A 21021-nucleotide genomic window follows, 5' to 3' on the forward strand; every position below is an offset into this window, starting at 1 on the left:
TCCCCTCTCTCACCTTTAGGCAAGATCCCAGGCAATCAGCTTGTCATGGTTTGGTGGTTATATCTGAGCTGGTCATGAACTTCAGAGCAGAAGAGAGGCCGCAGTGACGGTCACAGAGCCGCAGCCCCAACACAGCCAGTACACTGTGTCGGCCGGAGGAAACGGCATCCTCGCTTTTCAAGCAGGATGCGGTCACCTCTGCGCCCTGCAGCCCAGGGCACTCCTAACTGATTCCCGGCAGAGGAAACCTACTTCAGAGCCTGCTGTAAAATGAACTTCCTCCTGCCTGTACATCACTTGGCAAGTTGAGACCACAGCTGGCCTTTCACTGCTACTCCCGTCAAAGCCTCTGAATCTGAAAAACGGTTCTTAAACCTTCCATGCCTAAGGCAGGAAAAGGCTAGAGACAGACATCATGAAGCAAATGCACCAACAATGAGGGTCTGAGCTGAGGCTCTTCCCTCCCTAGTTTCTATGGAAACTATGTTACCAGTATTGCCAGTCTCCAGAGCCTAAAAGTTCATCATGGAAACAGACTAGCAACTTTCAGTTCTAAAAGCTAAGTTGCATAATGGCTGACACTTCATAATTACCACGCTCTTACTGGCTGGCTTACTTCCTGGAACAGAGAAGCTCTGATCAGCATGTAATTTCTCCCTTTCACATTCTTGCTGCTATGCCAGTTCTTTAGAATTCTTTTTTCCCTTTAATCCTATTTTTCACCTGTATTATACTTAGTAGACAACTTTCAAATGAGAATTAAGACATGTATTGTGCTGAGCTGCTCAGTCGTGTCTGACTATTCTCGACTCCGTGGACTGCAGTCTGCCAGGCTCCTCTGTCCATGGGGATTCTCCAGGCAAAAGTACTGGAGTGGGCTGCCATGCCCTCCTCCAGGGGAGCTTCCCGACCCAGGGACTGAACCCAGATCTCCCGCATTGCAGGTGGATTCTTCACCATCTGAGCCACCAGGGAAGCCCAAATTAAGAGACAGTGCCAACATTCTACCAAGACTGCTCTGAGAGGAAAACAGTGTGAACTAGACCTTCGCTTCCGTCTTTTCATGTTTCAAGGGAACAAGCCTGTCGAGGGCAGAATATCCTGCGAGAGTGTCAAGGCGGAGCTTCCGCTTCTCACTGGGCCTCTCTCACTGTCTTCTCTCCAGTCCCAGGGAAAAGTGCAGTCCTGTGTGCTGCTCCGTGGGGCCGTGAGCGGTGATCCTAGTGACTGTCTAAAGAGAGGGCCACCCGCCACCCGGCGTCCCCCTGTGCCTGTAGGACAGGGCTCTGGCCGGGCCAGCCCCAGCTGTGGTACTCCCGCCCCCTCCGCCTCTGTATCCACAGGAGGCCTGGGCTTTGTGGATTAAACATATGATTCCCTTCAGTAGTGGCAGCTTCGCTCCTCTGTCCAGCACAGAGCACAGGCGGGGTTCAAGTTCAGGCCTGGCCGCCACAGCCCTCTGGCCTTGGGAAAGCTCACCGACCTGCTGGAGCTGAGCCTGACACCTGCACCTGGGGTGTCGCAGCGGTGACTCCATGGGAGGGAGAGGGAGGGTGTGAGGCGCTCCTTGCCAGTCACTCTCCTAGTCTGTCTGTCCTGTCCCCTTAGATCCCATTCCATCCTACCCTACTCTGTTCAACCCTGTCCTAGTCTAGGGGCTGCCCTGGTGGCTCAGATGGTAAAGAATCTGCCTGCAATGCAGGAGATGTGGGTTCAGTCCCTGGGTGGGGAAGATCCCCTGGAGGAGGGCGTGGTGACCCACTCCAGTATTCCTGCCTGGAGAATCCCATGGACAGAGGAGCCTGGCGCGCTACAGTCCATGGGGTCGCAAATAGGACACGACTGAGGGACTGGCACATTCAGTTCAATTCTGGCACTTCTCCTACCACACACCCTGCAGGCTGGAAGCCAGACCCATGCTCAGGGCACGCAGCTCTGAAGAGGCTGTGTTGCCACTCACCTTGGGCTTTGGGTCGCCGGCCACTCTGCACGTGAACGTCGCAGGCATACCCTCAAAGATCTTGTAATGCTTCAGCTTCACCTCAAAGAAGGGGGCCACTCCGCTCTCCACAGACGTGTCCCCGCAGGGTGCCTCGTCCCCTGACTCCTCCACGGGGGACCGCTCCAGCCGGTACTCGATTTCGCTGATGAGCCTCTGCTCACAGCTGGAGACCTTGTACTCCTGAGTCAGACGGAGGGACTGCATCACCGACTGGGCCCCTCGTGCTACACACCGCCCCATCAGACTCAGCCCCTCTGCAGTCAGGCTCCCGGAGGACAGCGATGTGTTTACTACAGAGCTCAACAACAAGTCTGCACCCCAGTCACTCCCACATGAAACAAAGAATGCCTGGAAGGACATGTGCTATTTCAAACCATCCTCAAGTCCTGTCAACCGAAAAACACCACAGCCACACACCTAGGACAATGAGTTTCTTTCTCTTCTCTCTCAGAATAGGGAGAAGGAAAAAAAAAGGCAACAGTGACTCCGAAACTGCTCATAAAAGTTAAGCACTGACGCCACGCTGACCCATCCCTTCCTGAGGGTGGGCACCTCCCAGATGGGCAGCTGCGGCTCACTCGGCCTTTTCTCCAGTGGTGCTGGAGAAATGGTACCTTATTCCCTTCTCCTGACAATCCTCCCCACCCAGCTTCCGACTTTCCCTCAGCTCCTCAGCTCTGGGCAACCATTCCCCACCCTCTTTAAAAGAAAAAGAGGTCTGACAGTCCAGTCAAATATGTGGTTAAAAAAATAGGCATCAAGTGCCTGCCAGCATCCTCTGGTAATGAAGGGGTTCCAAGAGACCGCTTGCTCATGAAGTACAGAAAAGGCAGCCCATTATGAGACACTCTCTATTTAATATTAAATGAAAGGTTGTTTCAAATAAGGCTTTCTCTTAAAGTTACTCAATCTTTAAAAAACCGTCTGGTGTGGGGTTTCCCTGGTGCCCAGTGGATAAGACTTGGCACTATCAGTGGAGGGGGCAGGGTTTGAGCTAAGTGTCCCACCCCACATGGCACGCCCCCAAACCCAAAAAAGTCTGCTGGCTTGAAGGAAGAAATTCAGCAGAATGAATGAAACTGCAGGAGATACACAAGTTGCTTTGTCTAATCATTATCAAATTAATCAGTTTAAGAATTGGCTCTTTTTTCTCCTAGAAAACTTGTAACAAATGAGAAACTTCTCACAATTTAAAATTCAGAGTAGCCATCAAGGACAGAATAAAATTCAAGTCTGTAAATAAACGACGTGACAGATCACACTGCAGTAGCTGTGCCTCTGATGCTGAATGAAAACACACAGTGGGTGTATCGGTCACTAACGTGTGGCAGGAGGTGCAGACACACAAGCACATGAGGGAGAGCAGAGGTAGCGGACACAGAAGGACTGGGAGAGGAAGAGAGGTGAAGGTGACCTTCTGACCGTCCAGAGGGCTCTCCACAGAAGCACGAGATGGCCAGGGGTCCTGAAACAGCAGAGAAGGAGTAGTGAAGCCCAGGAAGAGAAGCGGCAAGAATCCAACCAGATTTCTCGCTTTAAGGCAAACTCTGGTGGGAGCAATATTTAGCACAGAAAAACTTTCAGATTTTGAAGGCTGATCCATTTCTGAATAGACAGGAGAAAGAGTTTACTTGATCCTTTAAACTTGTGTTCTAAAGCTTTCTTTTATCTTAAAACTATTCAGTATATAGGGAGACTCCAAACAGAACCAGTGGAGATGATAAACAGCTCACAGCAAATCCATGAAGGATTCTGGTGTTGCTGCTGCTGCGGCTGCTAAGTCGCTTCAGTCGTGTCCGACTCTGTGCGACCCCATAGACGGCAGCCCACCAGGCTCCCCAGCCCCTGAGATTCTCCAGGCAATAACACTGGAGTGGGTTGCCATTTCCTTCTCCAGTGCATGAAAGTGAAAAGCGAAAGTGAAGTCGCTCAGTCGTGCCCGACTCTTAGCGACCCCATGGACTGCAGCCCACCAGCTCCTCTGTCCATGGGAGTTTCCAGGCAAGAATACTGGAGTGGGGTGCCATTGCCTTCTCTGCTGGTGTTTGCAGGGGACAAAGCAGATTCCCTGTTCATTACCGATTTTTAACTATATTTGTGGAGAAAAACATTCTTTTCTGTACATAGATACTTCACCTGGATGAGATGTTAAGAACGTAACTGAAAATAGTCATGAGTCATTTCACACAATTTCAGCGAATGTATGTTCCTCCACACAAACCTGTTTTGCATTACAGCACAGGACAGGGAAATCAGAAAGATACTTGAAAGAAGAGAAACTAATAGATAAGACAAAAAGGACAGGTGTCATCGATGGAAGTAACTCCATCACCCCCTCAACACAGGGCATGCTCACTAGCCGCTGGTCAGAGGCAGCCTGCGACCCACCCTTGGTTCTGCGCAGAGCTGGCCCCAGGACCGGGTCCCTAGGGAGGCTGGGGGTGGCGGGCGGAGAACACTCTGCTCTTCCGGGAAGCCGGGAGGATCGCATACCTGGTTGGCCGCCTCCTCTTCTGGCTCCTGGACGTTGAAGACAGTCGCACTGTCGGCACCCAGCAGCCGCCGAGCCATCCTTTCTTCATAGGTCAACCTCTAAGCAAAGAAGCCACACGAGTCAGAAAAATCTCACTGCTGCAGCGCCTTGAGAACACGAATGCGAAGAACAGACGGGTCTGTTCTCTGTGACCGCTCCTCTCCAGCTCCGGACGCCTGTGCAGACAGGGGCCCTCTGCTCCCTGTGTTCACCTGCTCCCGCTGGCCCTCCAGTCCTGACCCGGTGCTGAGAGTCAGGGTGACCCATCCCGAGAGCAGACTGACGGTGAGCACGGCAAGCAACAGGGCAGAAGTCCCCTAAAAGCGTGTGTCACGTATTTATGCCTAATGATACATATGAAGACAAAGACCTTTACATAGCAAGATGTTTTCTACAGGACGTGTACGGTCATAGCTACCACAGGCTTCAGAACAGCTCCGAGCCTGGGGAGGGAGTCCGAGGCTGGTGGGCAGTGCTGCTTCGAGAGCTCTTCTCCGGGGCCAGGCACGGGGGTGAGCGCAGGCAAACACAGGACGTCGTGGTGGCTGGCTGCACACGCTGACCTAGCAGAGGGGCTGGAAGCGGCCTGCTGACCTGACACCCACGGCCTCGAGCCTCAGGGGAGACTGCTCCCAGCGAAGGTGGTGAGCCTCCTGCTTTCAGCGACCAGGGCTTTGGGCTGAACACAAACCAAACGGCCCACTTGCGTTTGGTCTGATGGGTGCCCTTGAGTGCTGGCTCCAAAACGGTCATCAGCCCATTCACTGGGGCATTTTAAAAACAAGCTTTTGATTCAAAATAGAGAATAACTAGTAACGCAAAATAAAATTTAAAAAATGTGCAAGTTTTTTCAGATGAACTTCCAAACTTCTGAATCTAGACACAGACTCTCCTAGAAACTCTCTAATCAGGAAAATATGCTGGGTAAACCGCTGCTTTCCAGTAATTGCTGGTCTTAGTCCCAGCGGAAACCAGGAAGAGAAGCAGGACACATGCCAAATGGCAAACAGACCTGAAGTTCCAATGGCCTTGTTTTGGGAAAAAGGGGCTGAGGATGAGGAGAGGTGGAGACAGGCATCTGTGGCATGGAGCGGTTTGTCCGCATGCTGCTGTTTAATTTTCTCACATGCGTTAAAAAATAATGGGTTCAGTTTTCAGACACAGTTTTAAAAACCTTTTTAAACACCTGCTCTCGTAAAAAGCCTTTCTAATATTTGGGGAGGGCGGCCTGGTGCCACCCCGTTCCTCTGGAGGGGAAGCATCTCGCGATACTCAGGCCCTCGTCAGACGCACTTGCCACCACCAGCAGCCAGACTCACTCACTGCTGAGCTTCGGAACCACTTGCTGCGCCGTGTGAATATAAAAAGTCATATACGAAGACGCCAGAAATGCGGACGGAGTCACGTGCCGCGTCAGGAAAAAGCTGTTTGACGGCCACGTTTTCTAAGAACAGAAACCTTACTTGTCCTTTTAAAATTCTCAAATGTGGAAATGTACGGAAAATACTGGAAATGTCGTTCACTGCTGAACAAATCCAAATAATATATACTTCTATGCAAGAGAGATATGACATATATATAACAAATATAAATACATGTAGTGTAATAATAATAGCTTATAGAAATCTTTTGAACCAAGAGTTATTAGTTCATAAGGAATATTTAAACAAACAAACAAAAAAAACCTTGAAAAAAGCCTTTACTGGGCTTGAGGAAGATCCCGTAAGTCTTTGTTTTGATCTTTCAAAGGCTCTGGTTGACAGAGCCAGGGAAAACTTCCAGAATGTGTTCATCTGCACATGCGACCACTGTTTCAGGGAGAAGGTACTTCCCCCGTGTGAAAATCTCAGTGAGGTGAGTAACGTGGGGTCTCTTTAGCATGTCAGTCTTCCTCAGCCCCAGATCAGTACCCAGCCCCCTCCTCTGGGCCCCAGCCTCCCAACCGAAGCAGTCTGTGCTCACGCCTTCATCTATCAGGGCGGGCTAACCGCAGCTCCTAGAAAACAGAGTCAGCACGCAGGCTTGCCCCTCTGGAGAAGGTGCTCAGGGACACTTTACACAAGAGGCCCCTCTCTGCTTCTGCCGAAGAGCCAGGCCAATGCCCCTGGTAAAGCACACAGGTCACTGGCCACCCCCCCCCAAAGAAATCTCATTTCCTAGACTCGTTTGCCTGTGCCCTTTAGGAACTCGGATGTGATGGGGGCAGTGAGCCCAGAAAACAAACAAGCCAACACCCGACAAGGAAGCACTGTGGAGGCGGCGCCTGTGTGGACTGCCTCCTCGCCTGTCTACAACCTGCCGTCTCAGAACAGCGAGCACTCCCTTCCAGAACGGAGCTGAGCCGCCCTGACAGACACACAGCACAAGCGTGGTAACGGAACCCGCACCGGACGGTCTAGACCAGATCAGCATGGTCTCTTAAGGTGCGCGGCCTTCTCTGCAGAAGCAAGGCAGGGCAGGGCACAGAGCCCAGAACTGAGTTCCCGTCCACCGCCTCTGGGCAGACAGACCTTGGGCACAGCCCCCAGCCCTACCCTCCTGCGGGACTGGTTCCCTCTCTCTGCCTCCCACCCAAGGACTCGCCAGGCCTGACCCTGCTTAGCTTCCAAGCAGGACAAGCTCGGGTGTGATCGGGGCGGTGTGACTGTAGACTGTCCCTTTTCTCTGTAGTGTTGGAGGGCCTCGGTGAGCTGTGGCCTCAGCATTCCTGCCCCCTCTACCTCCAAGCTACTGTATTCCCCTCAGCCCCCAGGAATGGTTCATGGAAGGAGACCGCAAAGCCGCCCCCCATGCTCTCCCCTCCACAAGCAAACGTCAACCTGGAGAGGCGCATGGGGGCTTGCGGGGGGCGCTACACCAGCTGTGAAGACAGTGCTCAGCTGAAGGCCAGGTGTGAGGGTGAGGCTCCAGCCCTGAGGCTGCTGAGGACGGAACTCGCTGGCTCCAGGGACTGCCCCTACCGCCTGCCCCTGCTCATCCTGTCCCCACCCTCTACCGCCCCCTACCGGCTGCCCGTTGTTCAGCAGGTCCTCCTTGAAGCGCAGCTTGCGTTCCAGGTCCTGGATGACCGCGTCCTTGGAGCCCTGGATCTCCTCGTCGGAGGCCATCCTGGCGGGTCTGCCAGCCTTCTTGGGAAGCCCCCTGCGGGAGAGCACACAGTGGAGGCAGGGTCAGGGTTTGGTCCGTCAGGCACACCAAGCCCAGCGCTTGGGGCTGTCCACCCTGGGCCCACGCCCCTCCTGCTGGGTGTGGACCGGTGTCACAGACACAACCGCTGGCACACACTGGCGTGTCACGGGGTGAGATGAGCACCGAGGTAGAAGAGGCAGCAGCAAGCAACATGTGGCACCGTCTGTATGCAGACCTGGGTTTCTGCCACGTCGGGTTGTGCCTTTGGGCATCAATCTTGACTGTTCATTGAAAGGACTGATGCTGAAGCTGGAGAATAAATCTAAATCATAGAACACACCTTGCGGCCGGAATTCTAGGTGGGACAGGAATGAAGAGGAAGCAGGAACGGGTGCGGGCCGGGAGGGGACGGAGCGGGGATGAACGGAAGAGGACCCCAGGATACTGTGTGGAGCGCCGGGAGCCGGCCAGCACCCCTGCCGACCCACTGGTTGGGGCCTTGCTCCATTCCGCGCACCAGAGCAGACTCTGCAGCAGCCTCGAGCCACTATTCTTGCGAAAATCAGCTCCTACAGTGGCAGTGGGGAGGTGGTGCTGCCAGGCGACAGGAGGGGAGGGTCCGGGTGGAGCTGGACTGGGAGGACTGCATCGCGGACGGGCAGCAAGAGCCAGCCCGGGGGGTCGGCGGGCACCCTCTCCGTTTAACAGGGAATCTCTTTCTGACAGCATCTCGTTTGGACTAATTACTAACGTGATTCAGCAAACACTAAGAAATTATGTTAAAACCTGAGCACAGAGTAAGGCTGAGGCTCTGAGGTCAGAGAGAAAGCAGGATGCAGCATCTGCCCCCAGCGTGGCACCCGCTGACTTCCAAGGAGCAGGAAGCCACTCCCCAGGAATAAAAATGTGTCTGCTGACAGACATGCTTTCCCTTCACAACGGTTTGTACAATTAAAAATTAAGACAGCTCTTCAAAGTAAACTGTTACCCAAACCAGCACTCTTCACCGCGCCCGGGAGCCAGTGACAGCCCCGCCTGCCTGGGGTGCTGACCTGCCGTGCACACGGTCCTGCCCCGCGTGCGCCAGCGAAAGCACGACCACCGGGCCCAGTGAACAGTGCTCGCGTGCTCGGGGTCGGAACTGCCTCCATGGAGACACTCCGCTGACTAGACAAGTGTGTCTGTAGCCAGCTTTGGGAAGGGCCGTGACCCCACAGCCTCGAAGGAAAGTGGGGAGGGACTGGATCCACAGAAATCCCCTAAACCCTGACCCACATCAAGGCCACGGGCTGTGGGGAGGCTGTCCAGCCTCCCTGCCTCTGTGGTCCGTTGCCGCTCCTGCCCTCTGCCTGGCCCTCCGTTGCCCAGACATAAGACGCAAAACCACACCTTCACAGACTGTTTAGAAGCTACTCTTTTACAGATGAGAACAAGACGATGCTAAACGCAAACAACGAAACGGCCATTAGTGCAACTGATGATTAAGAAAATAGAGATATCTGATTTGCTGTACGGCTCAGGAAACTCCAACAGGGGCTCTGTATCAGCCTAGAAGGGTAGGATGGGGTGGGAGATGGGAGAGAGGTTCAAAGGGAGAGGATATATATATACTTATAGCTTATTCATGTTCAGGTTTGAGAGAAAACAACAAAATTCTGTAAAGCAATTATCCTTCAATTAAAAAACAAAAAGGCAACTGCCAGGTGGAGACCTCAGTACCTGGGAGGGGCTTGTGCCAGCGCTCAGAAGTCACAGCCACTGTCTGTGTTCACGACGGCCTGACAGAGCACACGGGCAGCAGGGGAGATTCTGCTCACACCTAAATGAGGGCTGATGTCACTCCTGGAGGGGTGACCCCCGCCAGGGCTCAGCAGGAATGAGCGCCCATTTTTCAGAGGGAAGACTGCGAGAGTAATCAATGTCAACATGAATGGCATCCCAAGCGTGGCATCCAGAACTGCCCCCAGGAATCTGTGGTCTATGCCCTCTGGTTCCCAGGGGCACCGGTGTGACCTTTCTGCCTGTCTGGCTTTGAACAGTGTTAGCGCCTGCATCCCCATGGCCTGCTCTGCGTCTTGGTCAAGAGAACTCGCTGCTGCCTCTCGTGGCTGTGCAGGAGAATTGCACAAGTCACAAAACAAGGACTGGGATAGACACAGGCCATGCAAAATGGATGCCATGTAAGACAGATAACCAACAAGCACCTGCTGGACAGCACAGGGGACTCTGCTCAGTGTTGCACGGCAGCCTGGATGAGAGGAGAGTTTGGGGGAGACTGGATACATGTGTATGTATGGCTGAGTCCCTTTGCTGTCCATCTGAAATTCTCACAACATTGTTAACTGGCTGTACTCCAATATAAATTAAAAGTTAAAAGCAACACCAAAAAAATAAAATAGAGATATCTGAAATTTGCATTTCAGATTTGTTTCAGATAGTCAAAGCACAACAAAAAACCAACCAAACTAATGGATTGCTACTTCACCGAGTCACTTGTAATCAGTCTACTTATAGGCACTTGACACGTATGGCAAAGCTGTCCAACCAGACAAATAACAGGTAAGTGAGCCTGATCTGTTGTTACAAGCCACAAGTGCCCCACGAAACACAGACAAGTAACTGAACAGCCAACTGAGCAGGGTTGGGCAGCTCCTACAAACTCAAGGATGCCAACCGGTCTGAAAGGGACGGATTTATTTGAGTTATTATGATGGCTACAAAGTTTCTTTTTCATTTTTAATTCAGAATGCAAACCAGTGATCCCACAATTTTGCAGAGGAAAAAATGTTCCAAAGGTCACATGTATCAAACCAAAAGAAGGAATTCTTTAAGCGTGTGTGATTTTGCAACAGGAAATTTTTTGCGGACAAAAGGGTGACCAACACAACTGTGGCTTCTAGGCTGGCATAGAGCTGGAGGCCTGGGGTCACCACTGAACATGGTGTCAGAGGGCCCACCTCCCTTGGGTACAGCTTCCCACAGCCGTAAAATTGGAGTGATGTCCCCATTAGCTTTGAAGAAATGGCAGGAGCTGCTGGTCTCTTCTCTGGTAACAATTATAAAATACCATGACTCCGTATGAGTAACCATGACAGACACTGCTAAGAGGTAAGCACTTCTGTTAACTTGAGATGAGCCCTTAAAACTGCTGAATACAAGGGAATTTCAAAATCGGAGACCAGAATAAACTACTGTTTCTGCCTAAGATGGTAAAAGGCGTGACACTGCCCCCTTGTCCAAGGTGGTGGTCGACTCATCTTTCACCAAATTCCAACTGACAAATGTTGTTGTTGTTCAGTTGCTAAGTCCTGTCTGACTCTGAGACCCCACTGACTGCAGTATACCAGGCTTCCCTGTCCATCACCATCTCCCGGAGCTTGCTCAAACTCATGTCCATTGAGATGGTGATGACATCCAATGATCTCATCCTCTGTTGTCCCCTTCTCCTGACCTCAATCTTTCCCAGCATCAGGGTCTTTTCCAATGAGTCAGTGCTTTGCATCCGGTGGTCAAAGTATCAGAGCTTCAGCTTTAGCATCAGTCTTTCCGATGAACATTCAGGACTGATTTCTTTTAGATTGACTGGTTTGATCTCTTTGCAGTCCAAGGGACTCTCCAGAGTCTTCTCCAGCACCACAGTTCAAAAGCATCAATTCTTTGGGACTCAGTCTTCTCTATGGTCCGGCTCTCACACCCGTACCTGACTACTGGAAAAACGACGGCTTTGACTAGACAGACGTCTGCTGGTAAAAAGATGTCTCTGCTTTGAAAGTCACTGTCTAGGTACGTCAAAGCTTTTCTTCCAAACAGCAAGTGTTTTCATGGCACTTCCATGGTACGAAGGTGAAGGGTATCACGTAACAAAGAGTCAAAGGTTTGCTCAGGCCAGAGGTTGGACTCGACTCTGGAAGAAGCCCGTGATTACACCACTACCACCCTCGCTCCCCTCCTTATGTGACTATTTATAGTCACCTGACTGAGCTTTTTTCCATAAGGACCTGAGAAGAAGCCAGATTTCAATCGCAGAATTCCTCAGGCAGCGTTTAGAAAATGCCTAAGGAAGCAGGACGCACCTAACAGAGCAGGAGGCGCCTAACAGGCACTCCTGGGCACAGCTGGAGGGCAAGCAGCAGTCTCATCGCGAAGGAGCCACAAGCCCACCCCAGGGTGGGAACCTGCTGCGAATGAGTGTAACTCGAACTCTAGGGTCTCCTCACTTCTATTCCCATAGGAAACCCTACTTAGGGCCTCCTTTTCTCTCTGAAGAGTACTGGGATCCTGCCAGCCCTGAAGCAGGATTCCAGCAGGGAGGGTTGAGATGCGGCCCTGGCCTCGCCTTGGCCAGCACACAGTTCTGACCTCCTCAGTGGACGGGTGAGTGCCAGCTCTTCCTACACTTCAAGACGTGCCAGACGCCACCCCGTGGGTTTATTTTGCCAGCTTATTTATCCTCACAGGGTTTCTAAGTGAAGATTTTAGAGGGCTGCCACGTCAGCACGGTGACCTAAGGAAAGCCATTCAGAGTCTGGCAGAAGATGATGGATCCCTGTAGAGATGGGGTAGGGGGCTGGGGCCAGGGCTGGCTGCATCATTCAGGGACAGGGCCTCGTATCTCCATCAAGTGCGGCCCCTCCAGCCACTGCCCGGATGGAAATGTGCGCCTGGACGAGTTCACCTCCTGATCCCGGCACGCAGGGACTGCAACCTCCCCTCGGCGCGCACCCTGACCCCACCTCGGCCCCCAGCAGCTGGACCCCCTCCGTGCGCAGACCCGGGCAGAGGGGCGGCGGGCACTCACGCGGCGGGGGCGGCGCGCGGCAGGCCGAGAGCGGAGACCCCGGTGGAGACGGTGGCGGCGGCGGCGGGCTGCGAGGGCAGCAGGGCACGGAGCAGCGCCGCGGGCGCGGGGCCTGGGCGGGCGGCGCGGGGCGCGGGGCCCGGGCCGGGCGGCGGCGGCGGCGGCGGCGGCGGCGGGAAGAAGTCGGGCCCAGGGGCGAGCGCCGGTGGGCTGAGCGGCGGCGGCGGCGGCGGCAGCGCGCCCCACTCGGGCTCGGAGGTCGGCGGGGACGCGGGCGCCGGGGACCGGGGCGCGCTGGGGCTCAGGCTCTGGGCGGCGATGAACTGCTTGGGGCGCGCGTAGCTGAAGGAGCTGGAGGCCTGCATGGCGGGCGCGGGGCGGGCAGCCAGCGCGCTCATGGGCTCCGCGCGCGGCTCCGGCGGCTCCGGGGACGCGGGCGGCGAGGGGCGCGCGCGGGCCTCGCGCTCCCGGCGGATCTGCTGCTGCAGCTGCTGGATCCTGAGCGCGTCCCTGCAGGGAGAAAAGGACACCTTCAGACGTGCGGCAGGGTCGGGGCGCGGGAACCGCGCGCGAACCCCAGGAGCCCGAGGGCCACGGAGGACACCGCTGACCAGCGTCTCACCGGACTCACACCTGAGGCGAGCCGAGCCGGCTAACAGGTGCCAGTGGGCGCTGTCTGACCCCGGGAGCCACAGCACTGCATTTTAACAGAACCAGAATCTCTTACGCGGAAAAACTTCGAACCCGAGTTCTCACCCTCTCATCTGGGGCCAACGTTTTGGGAAAAATTTATCACAATGGGAAAGTTAAAAGAAACACCCGATTTAATTTATTTTTGGCAGATTTAGGTGAATCCAATTTGCCTGCCTCATTGCTATCAACTCTGTAATCAATAAATACCACAGGCTGATCTGGGGGTGGGGTGGGGTGGGGGGAGACCTACTGTGATTTCTGCCTTTGCTCCCTAAAAAACACATGCCGTTTATTCTACCCCAATTTTGAAACTGCCAACTATTTACACCAACCTTAATACATACTGACATTTGGCATCACGTCTGAAACATACATTTAACACCCATCGTTCACGTGCAGGGGTTCAATAAGCAGTAACAAATTATTAACTTTACAATGTGCTGTGCTGTGTCTCTCAGTTGTGTCCAACTCTTTGTGACCCCATGGACTACAGCCCTCTAGGTTCCTCTATCCATGGGACTCTCCAGGCAAGAATACTACAGTAGGTTGTCATGCCCTCCTCCAGGGGATCTTCCCAAGCCAGGAACTGAAGCCAAGTCTCTTGCATTGCAGGCAGATTCTTTACTGTCTGAGCCCCCAGGGCAGCCCAAGAATACTGGAGTGGGTAGCTTATCCCTTCTCCAGAAGATTTTCCCAACCCAGGAGTTGAACTGGTTTCTTCTGCATTGTAGGTGGATTCTTTACCAGCTGAGCTACCAGGGAAGCTCTGGTATTTTACAATAATGCAGCTTTAATTCCTCAAGTATTTTCCACCAAGCAGAGTTTGAACTTTTTTTGAGAAAGAAGTCAGCAAGTAGCTAGTAATCGGCTAAAATTGTACTCTCATTTTACTCAAAACCTTTCCTCTCGAGCTGAGTTTTACATCCAGGATGTTTTCCTTTATCCACACAGTGACCATATCTGTCAGAAGAAACGTCAACAGAAGGTGGCACTCTAAGCACAAATAAAACAGGAACAGTCCACGGAGAAGCAGGGCTATGCTAACCTGAAACCATTTAAAACTGAAAAGCAACCCTCCCACTAAAACATGTATATTACTGTATGTGAGACAGATCAGTCCAAGTTCAATGCATGAAACAGGGCACTCAAAGCTGGTGCACTGGGACAACCCAGAGGGATGGGATGGGGAGGGAGGTGGGAGGGGGGTTCAGGATGGGGAACACATGTACACCCATGGCTGATTCATGCCAATGTATGGCCAAGAACCATCACAATACTGTAAAGTAATTAGCCTCCAATTATAATAAATTAATTAAAACCCCCCCCAAGCCTTCCTTATCTATAGGCATTAAATCTTCAAATTCAAAGCAGTAAGAGGGACTGAAGCTCCTGATCAAGAGTTAAAGAAAAAGGGGATTCAGATCTGTTACCAAGTGTCACTAGATACAACACCGGCGAAGGAATCGCTCAACTCCTTCCCACGAATCGATTCCCAGCTACAGCTGAACAGTGAAGTGATTACAATGAAGCACATGAAAACTGAAGTGTAAGGACAACAGGGCTGCACATGAGAAGCTGAGCCAAGCAGCCAGGCTTCCAGCAGCGGTGAGCTCTGGGCAGTCCCAGCGAGATGGGCTGAGACTGGGACGCTCTGCTGCAGGGCATGCACCTGGACACACCGCTCCTCGAGTAACAAAGAGCTGCAGGTCTGATAACACCCGCGTGCCTGCGCAGTGGGGCAGATTATGGACCACGAGAGACCAAGAGACCGAAAAGCCCAGCTGCCGCTTCTGAAGAGCCAGGAGCAAAAGCAGGTTCTTCGCATGCCCCCTGCACACAGCACCACCAGAGGGACAGGCAAGCCACCTAAGCCACCCCTCTGGCCCGTCTCCTGGACACACCACTACCCTCACCCCACAGAAGGGAGCAGCTCAGCTTCTCTCTACTCCAGGAGTGCGCAAGCAAGGGTACCTGTTACTTGTTCTTGTTCCCCACCTGGCCCCCGCCCTCTGCAGCAGCAGTAGGGGCCCCAAGAAAAGCCTTGTATGAATTTCTTGTCTGGCCTCTAGTCGATTTCTATTGATTGGGGAAGGCCAAGAGCACTGGTGCGTAACACTATGGAGCTTGGTTCGAATGCTTTAAAAGCAGCCATGCCACTGCTGGGATACACTGGATGCTGAAGCTCATCACAGAATTCTGTGGTTTGCGTAGACTGAACTGACCCAGGAACGGGACTCATGAACACCACCCACCAATGCTGACTTCCTGACTCCCCAGATGCTCCTTTCTGACCTCCCTGCGCTTACTTTCTTCCTACTCCCCAGAAGATGTGTCCTACCCCTGGACCGTCTATCCCCCCACCATCCAGCTGATCTGCCCCAGGACTGGAACTGCCCCGTGTGCCCCGTGGAAGCCACGCTCTGTGCTCGGCTCACCTCCTCTGGGCCAGCTGGGCTCACGACAGCCAGGGCTTCAGCTCTCTCTGAAGGTATTTCCAGCCTGGCTGTGTGAAGCTGCCCTGGCACATGGCTCAAGACATCACGCTGTCTCTGTGTTTGTGTGGGGACTCCCCTGCCCCAGGTCAGCGATGGCCCCTGACAAGCCAGGATTCTTCAAAGAAGCCGGCCAAGGAAGTTCAGACCATCACAATGCTGGTTCTAATGTTGTCCACAGGCTCAAGCCTACTCATCCAGGCATTAAAAAACCCCACCACATTTGCTAACTTGCAAGGGCTTTCCAGTGGTCATGTATGGATGTGAGTTGGACTGTCACATTTGCTAACTTGCAAGGGCTTTCCAGTGGTCATGTATGGATGTGAGTTAGACTGTGAAGAAAGCTGAAAGCCGAATAATTGATGCTTTTGAACTGTGGTGTTGGAGAAAACTCTTGAGAGTCCCTTGGACTGCAAGGAGATCTAACCAGTCCATTCTAAAGGAGATCAGCCCTGGGATTTCTTTGGAAAGAATGATGCTAAAGCTGAAACTCCAGTACTTTGGCCACCTCACAAGAAGAGTTGACTCATTGGAAAAGGCTCTGATGCTGGGAGGGATTGGGGGCAGGAGGAGAAGGGGATGACAGAGGATGAGATGGCTGGATGGCATCACCGACTCAATGGATGTGAGTTTGAGTGAACTCCAGGAGATGGTGATGGACAGGGAGGCCTGGCGTGCTGCAATTCATGGGGTCGCAAGGAGTCGGACACGGCTGCGCGACTGAACTGAACTGGACTGAAGGGCTTAAAACTGCTGAGATGCTACTGTTAGCAGTAAGTGCCAGTTCAAGAAGCTAGTGCAGTTTCTGTTCATTTCACAAGAAGTGAATAGGCATCCCGGTGATCCGTTCCTAGAACACCCTGCATGAAGAATTGGGCCACCCCCCCCCACCCAACCCCCTATTTTGTGCAAGTGAGGATGTAACAGGCAGGGCACTGCAGGGCTGGGGGAAGGGAGGGCTGAACAATCATTTTGAATCTGAACGTTTCTGTGCAAATTCTAATATTTAAAAAAAACAACAACTGAATTAAATGATTTTCACACCTGGATTCTGAGATGACGAAATGCATGAATCTAAGTCACTTCCTCAGTGCCCAAGTTATTTTTATAAAACTTGGTTTTCACAGAGAGACAAAAAAGCAAATGAAATGAAAGGTCTCAGAAAGGCAAGCTTGCCTGCGGCTTCAGGAAATCACCCAGCGTTATCCGTCACATTGACATCAGTTTTAGAGCTGCTTCCCCGGATCTAACTCCAAAGCAGGGGAAAAAAGCAAATATGAACAAGTGGGACTACATCAATCTAAGAAGCTTCTGCACAGCAAAGGAAATACCATCAAGACAAAAAGGCAATATACTGAGTGGGAAAAGACAGCTGTGAATTGTATATCCTGTGAAAGTGAAAGTCGCTCTGTCGTGTCTGACTCTTTGCGACCCCATGGACTATACAGTCTATGGAATTCCCCAGGCCAGAATACCGGAGTGGGTAGCCTTTCCCTTCTCCGGAGGATCTTCCCAACCCAGGGATCTAACCCAGGTCTCCTGCATTGCAGGCAGTTTCTTTACCAGCTGTATATCCTGTAAGGAGTTAATATCCAAAATACATAAAGACTCATTCAACTCAACAACAAAAATACCAACAACGAAAACAAACAAAAAAAAAGGCAGAGGCTCTGAACAGACATTTTCCCAAGGAAGACATACAGATGCCAAAAGGCACATGAAAGGATGCACACCACGGCTAATCAGCAGGGAAATTCACATCAAAGCCACAGCGAGGTGTCGCCTCACCCGTCAGAACGGCCATTATCAGAAAGGCAAGAAATAACAAATGTTGGAGCCGATGTGGCAGGAAGAGGGAATTTCTACTGCCTAGCACAGGGAACTCTGCTTCGGATTCTGCAGTAACTTAAATGAGAAAAAGAATCTGAAAAATGTTAATAGAAAAAAATTTAAGAGAAAAAAAAATTCTGCTAGCAGGAATGTAAACTGGGGTACCCACTATGGAAAACAGTATTGAGATTCCTCAAGAAACTGAAAATATAATGACTACAGTATGATCCAACAACTCCACCTCTTATTTATCTAAAGAAAATGAAAACACTAATTTGAAAAGAGATACACACCCCACTGTTCATAGCAGCATATTCACCATAGCCAAGATGTAAAATCAACCCAAGTGTCCACTGACAGATGAATGGATACAGAATATGTGGTGTGTGCAGACAGCATGTACACACACGTACACACTGGTGTACTACTCAGCCATAAACACAAGAAGAAATGCTGCCATTGCGTGACAGCGTGGATGGACCTGGAGGCTCAAGACAAATACCATGTGACTTTTACTCATATGTGGAGTTTAAACAAACAAAACACACAGGTAAAGACATTAGTCTAGCTGTTACCGGAGGGAAGCGGTTTGGGAGGCGTGAAAGGGATGAAGGGGTCAAGTGTGACCTGCAGTGGCGCCCACTCTGCAGGGTGTATGACACGGCACTCCCATGCTCTACACCTGAAACCCACGTAATAAAAATGAAACACTCAGTATTTGTAAAACACCTTTTAAAAAGCTATTTGTTAGAAAACAATTCATCACTTTTTTGGTGTTCCCATTTTTCCTGCTACCCTTTCTCTGAAAATGGAATATGAACTGATGTGAGTGTCTTGGGGGCTCTGCGTAAGGTGGGAAACTCAGGTGAAGGCTCCCAGCCTGAAGCAGGACAGTGAGGCCATCCTGTTAAAGCTGCCCCGCCCAGCCCCTTCCGTTCCCCTCCTCACCCCACCACACCCCCAGTTCAGAAAATCTCAGCAGTTCTCTGCTCTTCCCGCCTTCAATTCTGAAGAACGAGCTCGCAGGACTCTGCTCACGTGCCACAGCCCGTGTAGAAAAGGGAATGCGCTAAGTGACTTGTTCAAGGTCGCGTCAGTTCCTGGAGAACCAGGCAGGTGTGTGAAGGAGAACTGGGACCTTTCACAGGGTTTCTAAGGAGCCTGTGGTCCCTTTCCCTCCGGAGGACCCTTCACTCTCACACCTCTTTGCTCCCATAGCAACCCATGCCTTTCGGATCGGAACCACTGGGCAAAGTTTCCAATGTCTATACATGGAGGCATGGACTCTTTCCAGGGTGAGGTGGTGCAGCTCTGGCAGCTCCGGAGATGTGTCAGGACTAATGAGGGGTCCTGTCTCTGTCACAGGAATCACAACTCCCCATCCTCCCACCCCCGACTGTCTGGGCACGGCTGTCAGCAAGAACAGATTTATGGAAGATTCAGATTTGACCGAGAGAAACAGAGCTGTGGAAACCACTTTCAGTTTCCGATTCTGTCCTCTTCCCTGTCACCTGTTGAAGGCAGCCTTGGCGAAGCCAGGCAGCCAGGGGGCAAAGCGCAGTGGGGGCCAAGAGGCTGGCCCGGTAGAGGCACGACGGGACGCACCGGCGAGATGCACGCTGTCCCCGTATGAGCCCCACAAACGCCTCTCACACAAGCACGGCCACGCCCGCCCTGGCTGCCTTTCAGAGAGGACCACCTTCTTCCTGCAGGGACCGGCCTCTTCACGGGCAAGTGGACAACAGGGCCTCGTTGGGAGGGGGCCTGGAGACCGGGCAGGGACTGAGCCAGGGTTGGGCTCCCCACCTTCTGCTCACAAAGCCATGGGGGGTGGGAGGTGGGTGCTGGCCTGGGAGGGTGGCTGACAAGCCCGTGGGTTAGGGAGGGAGGGCAGGGGGGCTCCAAAGCCATGCGCTGTGTCGTCCCATCCCGACTGCTCAGTAAACAGAAAAAGGGTATGGCTGTGTCCCTGGGGGCCGTAGCCCAAGGTCAAAATGAAAGCAGGCTTCTGGAAAGCAGCTTCTGTGTGACTTGGAAAGTCCCAGGGCTCGCGGCGATGGAGATGGAGCAATCACAACTGTCCGCAGAGACTCCTGGGGTCATGAGGCTGGAAAGCTGTCACGCTCTCAGAGTAAACATGCTTTCCTTCCCTTCCGACTATGTGACACAGAAGCCCTGCACCCTGTGAACCGGGCCCTGTGGTTCAGAAGGCCTTTAAGGCAGGGCTGTGACCCACAGCCTGCTCCCAGCACCCACCGCTCCCAGACGCGGGGACACATCACGGTCCAGCACAAGCGTCTGGCGTGTTCAGGCAGGCTGCCTGACACAGGCCCACCTGGGACCGCCCAATGCCAGGCATTTTCACACAAGGCAGGTAAGTAAACTTGGGATAAAGTGCTGGGTGCTCCCACAAGGGAGTCCTCTCCGACTGGGATGAGCTCAGCATTGTATGTCTGAGAGCTCAGCAGATTAATTCTGGGTGCTTACAGACAGGATATAGAATACCCAGAAGGGCTTCAGTCAGGACTGTGGCAGCTCCCGCTGTGACCTGAGGCTGGCCCGGCAGGGGCACGACGGGACGCACCGGCGAGATGCACGCTGTCCTTCAGTGGCCTTGTCCTGTATGCACGCTTCAGTGTGCGTCTTCCACCACAGAAACGATGCCCATTGGGTGAGAGCTACCCAACACCTGAGTACTGCCCCTGGAGACAGGTATACAAGGGCTTCCCAGGCGGCTCAGTGGAAAAGAACACGCCCACCAACGAGGAGACCAGGGTTCGATCCCTGGGTTGGGAAGATCCCCTGGAGGAGGAAATGGCAACCCACTCCAGTGTTCTCCAGTGTTCAGGAAAATCCCACGAACAGAGGAGCCTGGAGGGCTACAATCCATGAGGTCACACAGACTTGGACACAACTGAGCACCTCTAAGCACACACACAACAGGTATACACGTCACAGTCCAGAGGACAACCACTTAGACCATCAAAACGAGTTAGCAGAAGGCAAACAACAATGCACTGCGTTGGGTTCAAGGGAGGCTATGAGTGCAAAGCTAACTATTAACATGTATTTAGAAGCATCCTCCAGGAAAAACAAATGCAAAAAGGCAAAACGGTTGTCTCAGGAGGCCTTACAAATAGCTGAGAAAAGAGTAGCTAAAGGCAAAGGCAAAAAGGAAAGATATAAGCATCCGAATGCAGAGTTCCAAAGAACAGCAAGGAGAGATAAGAGAGCCTTCCTCAGTGATCAATGCAAAGAAATGAGGAAACAATAGAATGGGAAAGACTAGAGATCTCTTCAAGAAAATTAGAGATACCAAGGGAACATTTCAAGTAAAGATGGGCACAATAAAGGACAGAAATGGTATGGACCTAACAGAAGTAGAAGATATTAAGAAGAGGTGGCAAGAATACAAAGAACTACACAAAAAAGATCTTCACGACCCAGATAATCATGATGGTGTGATCACTCACCTAGAGCCAGACATCCTGGAATGCAAAGTCAAGTGGGCCTTAGGAAGCATCACTATGAACAAAGCTAGTGG

At 52.3% G+C, this 21021-nt stretch overlaps 1 protein-coding gene across 10 annotated transcripts in view; it reads right to left on the reverse strand.

Annotated features, from left to right (window-relative positions):
- Positions 1-21021, reverse strand: part of PALLD (palladin, cytoskeletal associated protein) — a 374395-nt gene that overhangs the window by 18030 nt on the left and 335344 nt on the right. For 6 of the 10 annotated variants that reach the window (XM_042243567.2, XM_060409579.1, XM_060409580.1 and 3 more), the window contains 5 exons: positions 12463-12972; positions 7541-7676; positions 4496-4594; positions 3417-3467; positions 1961-2182 (listed from right to left, as the gene is read on the reverse strand). In XM_042243567.2, the coding sequence (XP_042099501.1) occupies positions 1961-2182; positions 3417-3467; positions 4496-4594; positions 7541-7676; positions 12463-12972 (1018 nt within the window). The remainder of the gene's footprint in view (positions 1-1960; positions 2183-3416; positions 3468-4495; positions 4595-7540; positions 7677-12462; positions 12973-21021) is intronic. The other 4 variants (XM_042243569.2, XM_027964650.2, XM_042243568.2 and 1 more) reach the window with 3 other exon arrangements.

This window comes from Ovis aries, chromosome 2, assembly GCF_016772045.2.
Source record: "Ovis aries strain OAR_USU_Benz2616 breed Rambouillet chromosome 2, ARS-UI_Ramb_v3.0, whole genome shotgun sequence".
In the NCBI taxonomy this organism is placed as follows: domain Eukaryota; kingdom Metazoa; phylum Chordata; class Mammalia; order Artiodactyla; family Bovidae; genus Ovis; species Ovis aries.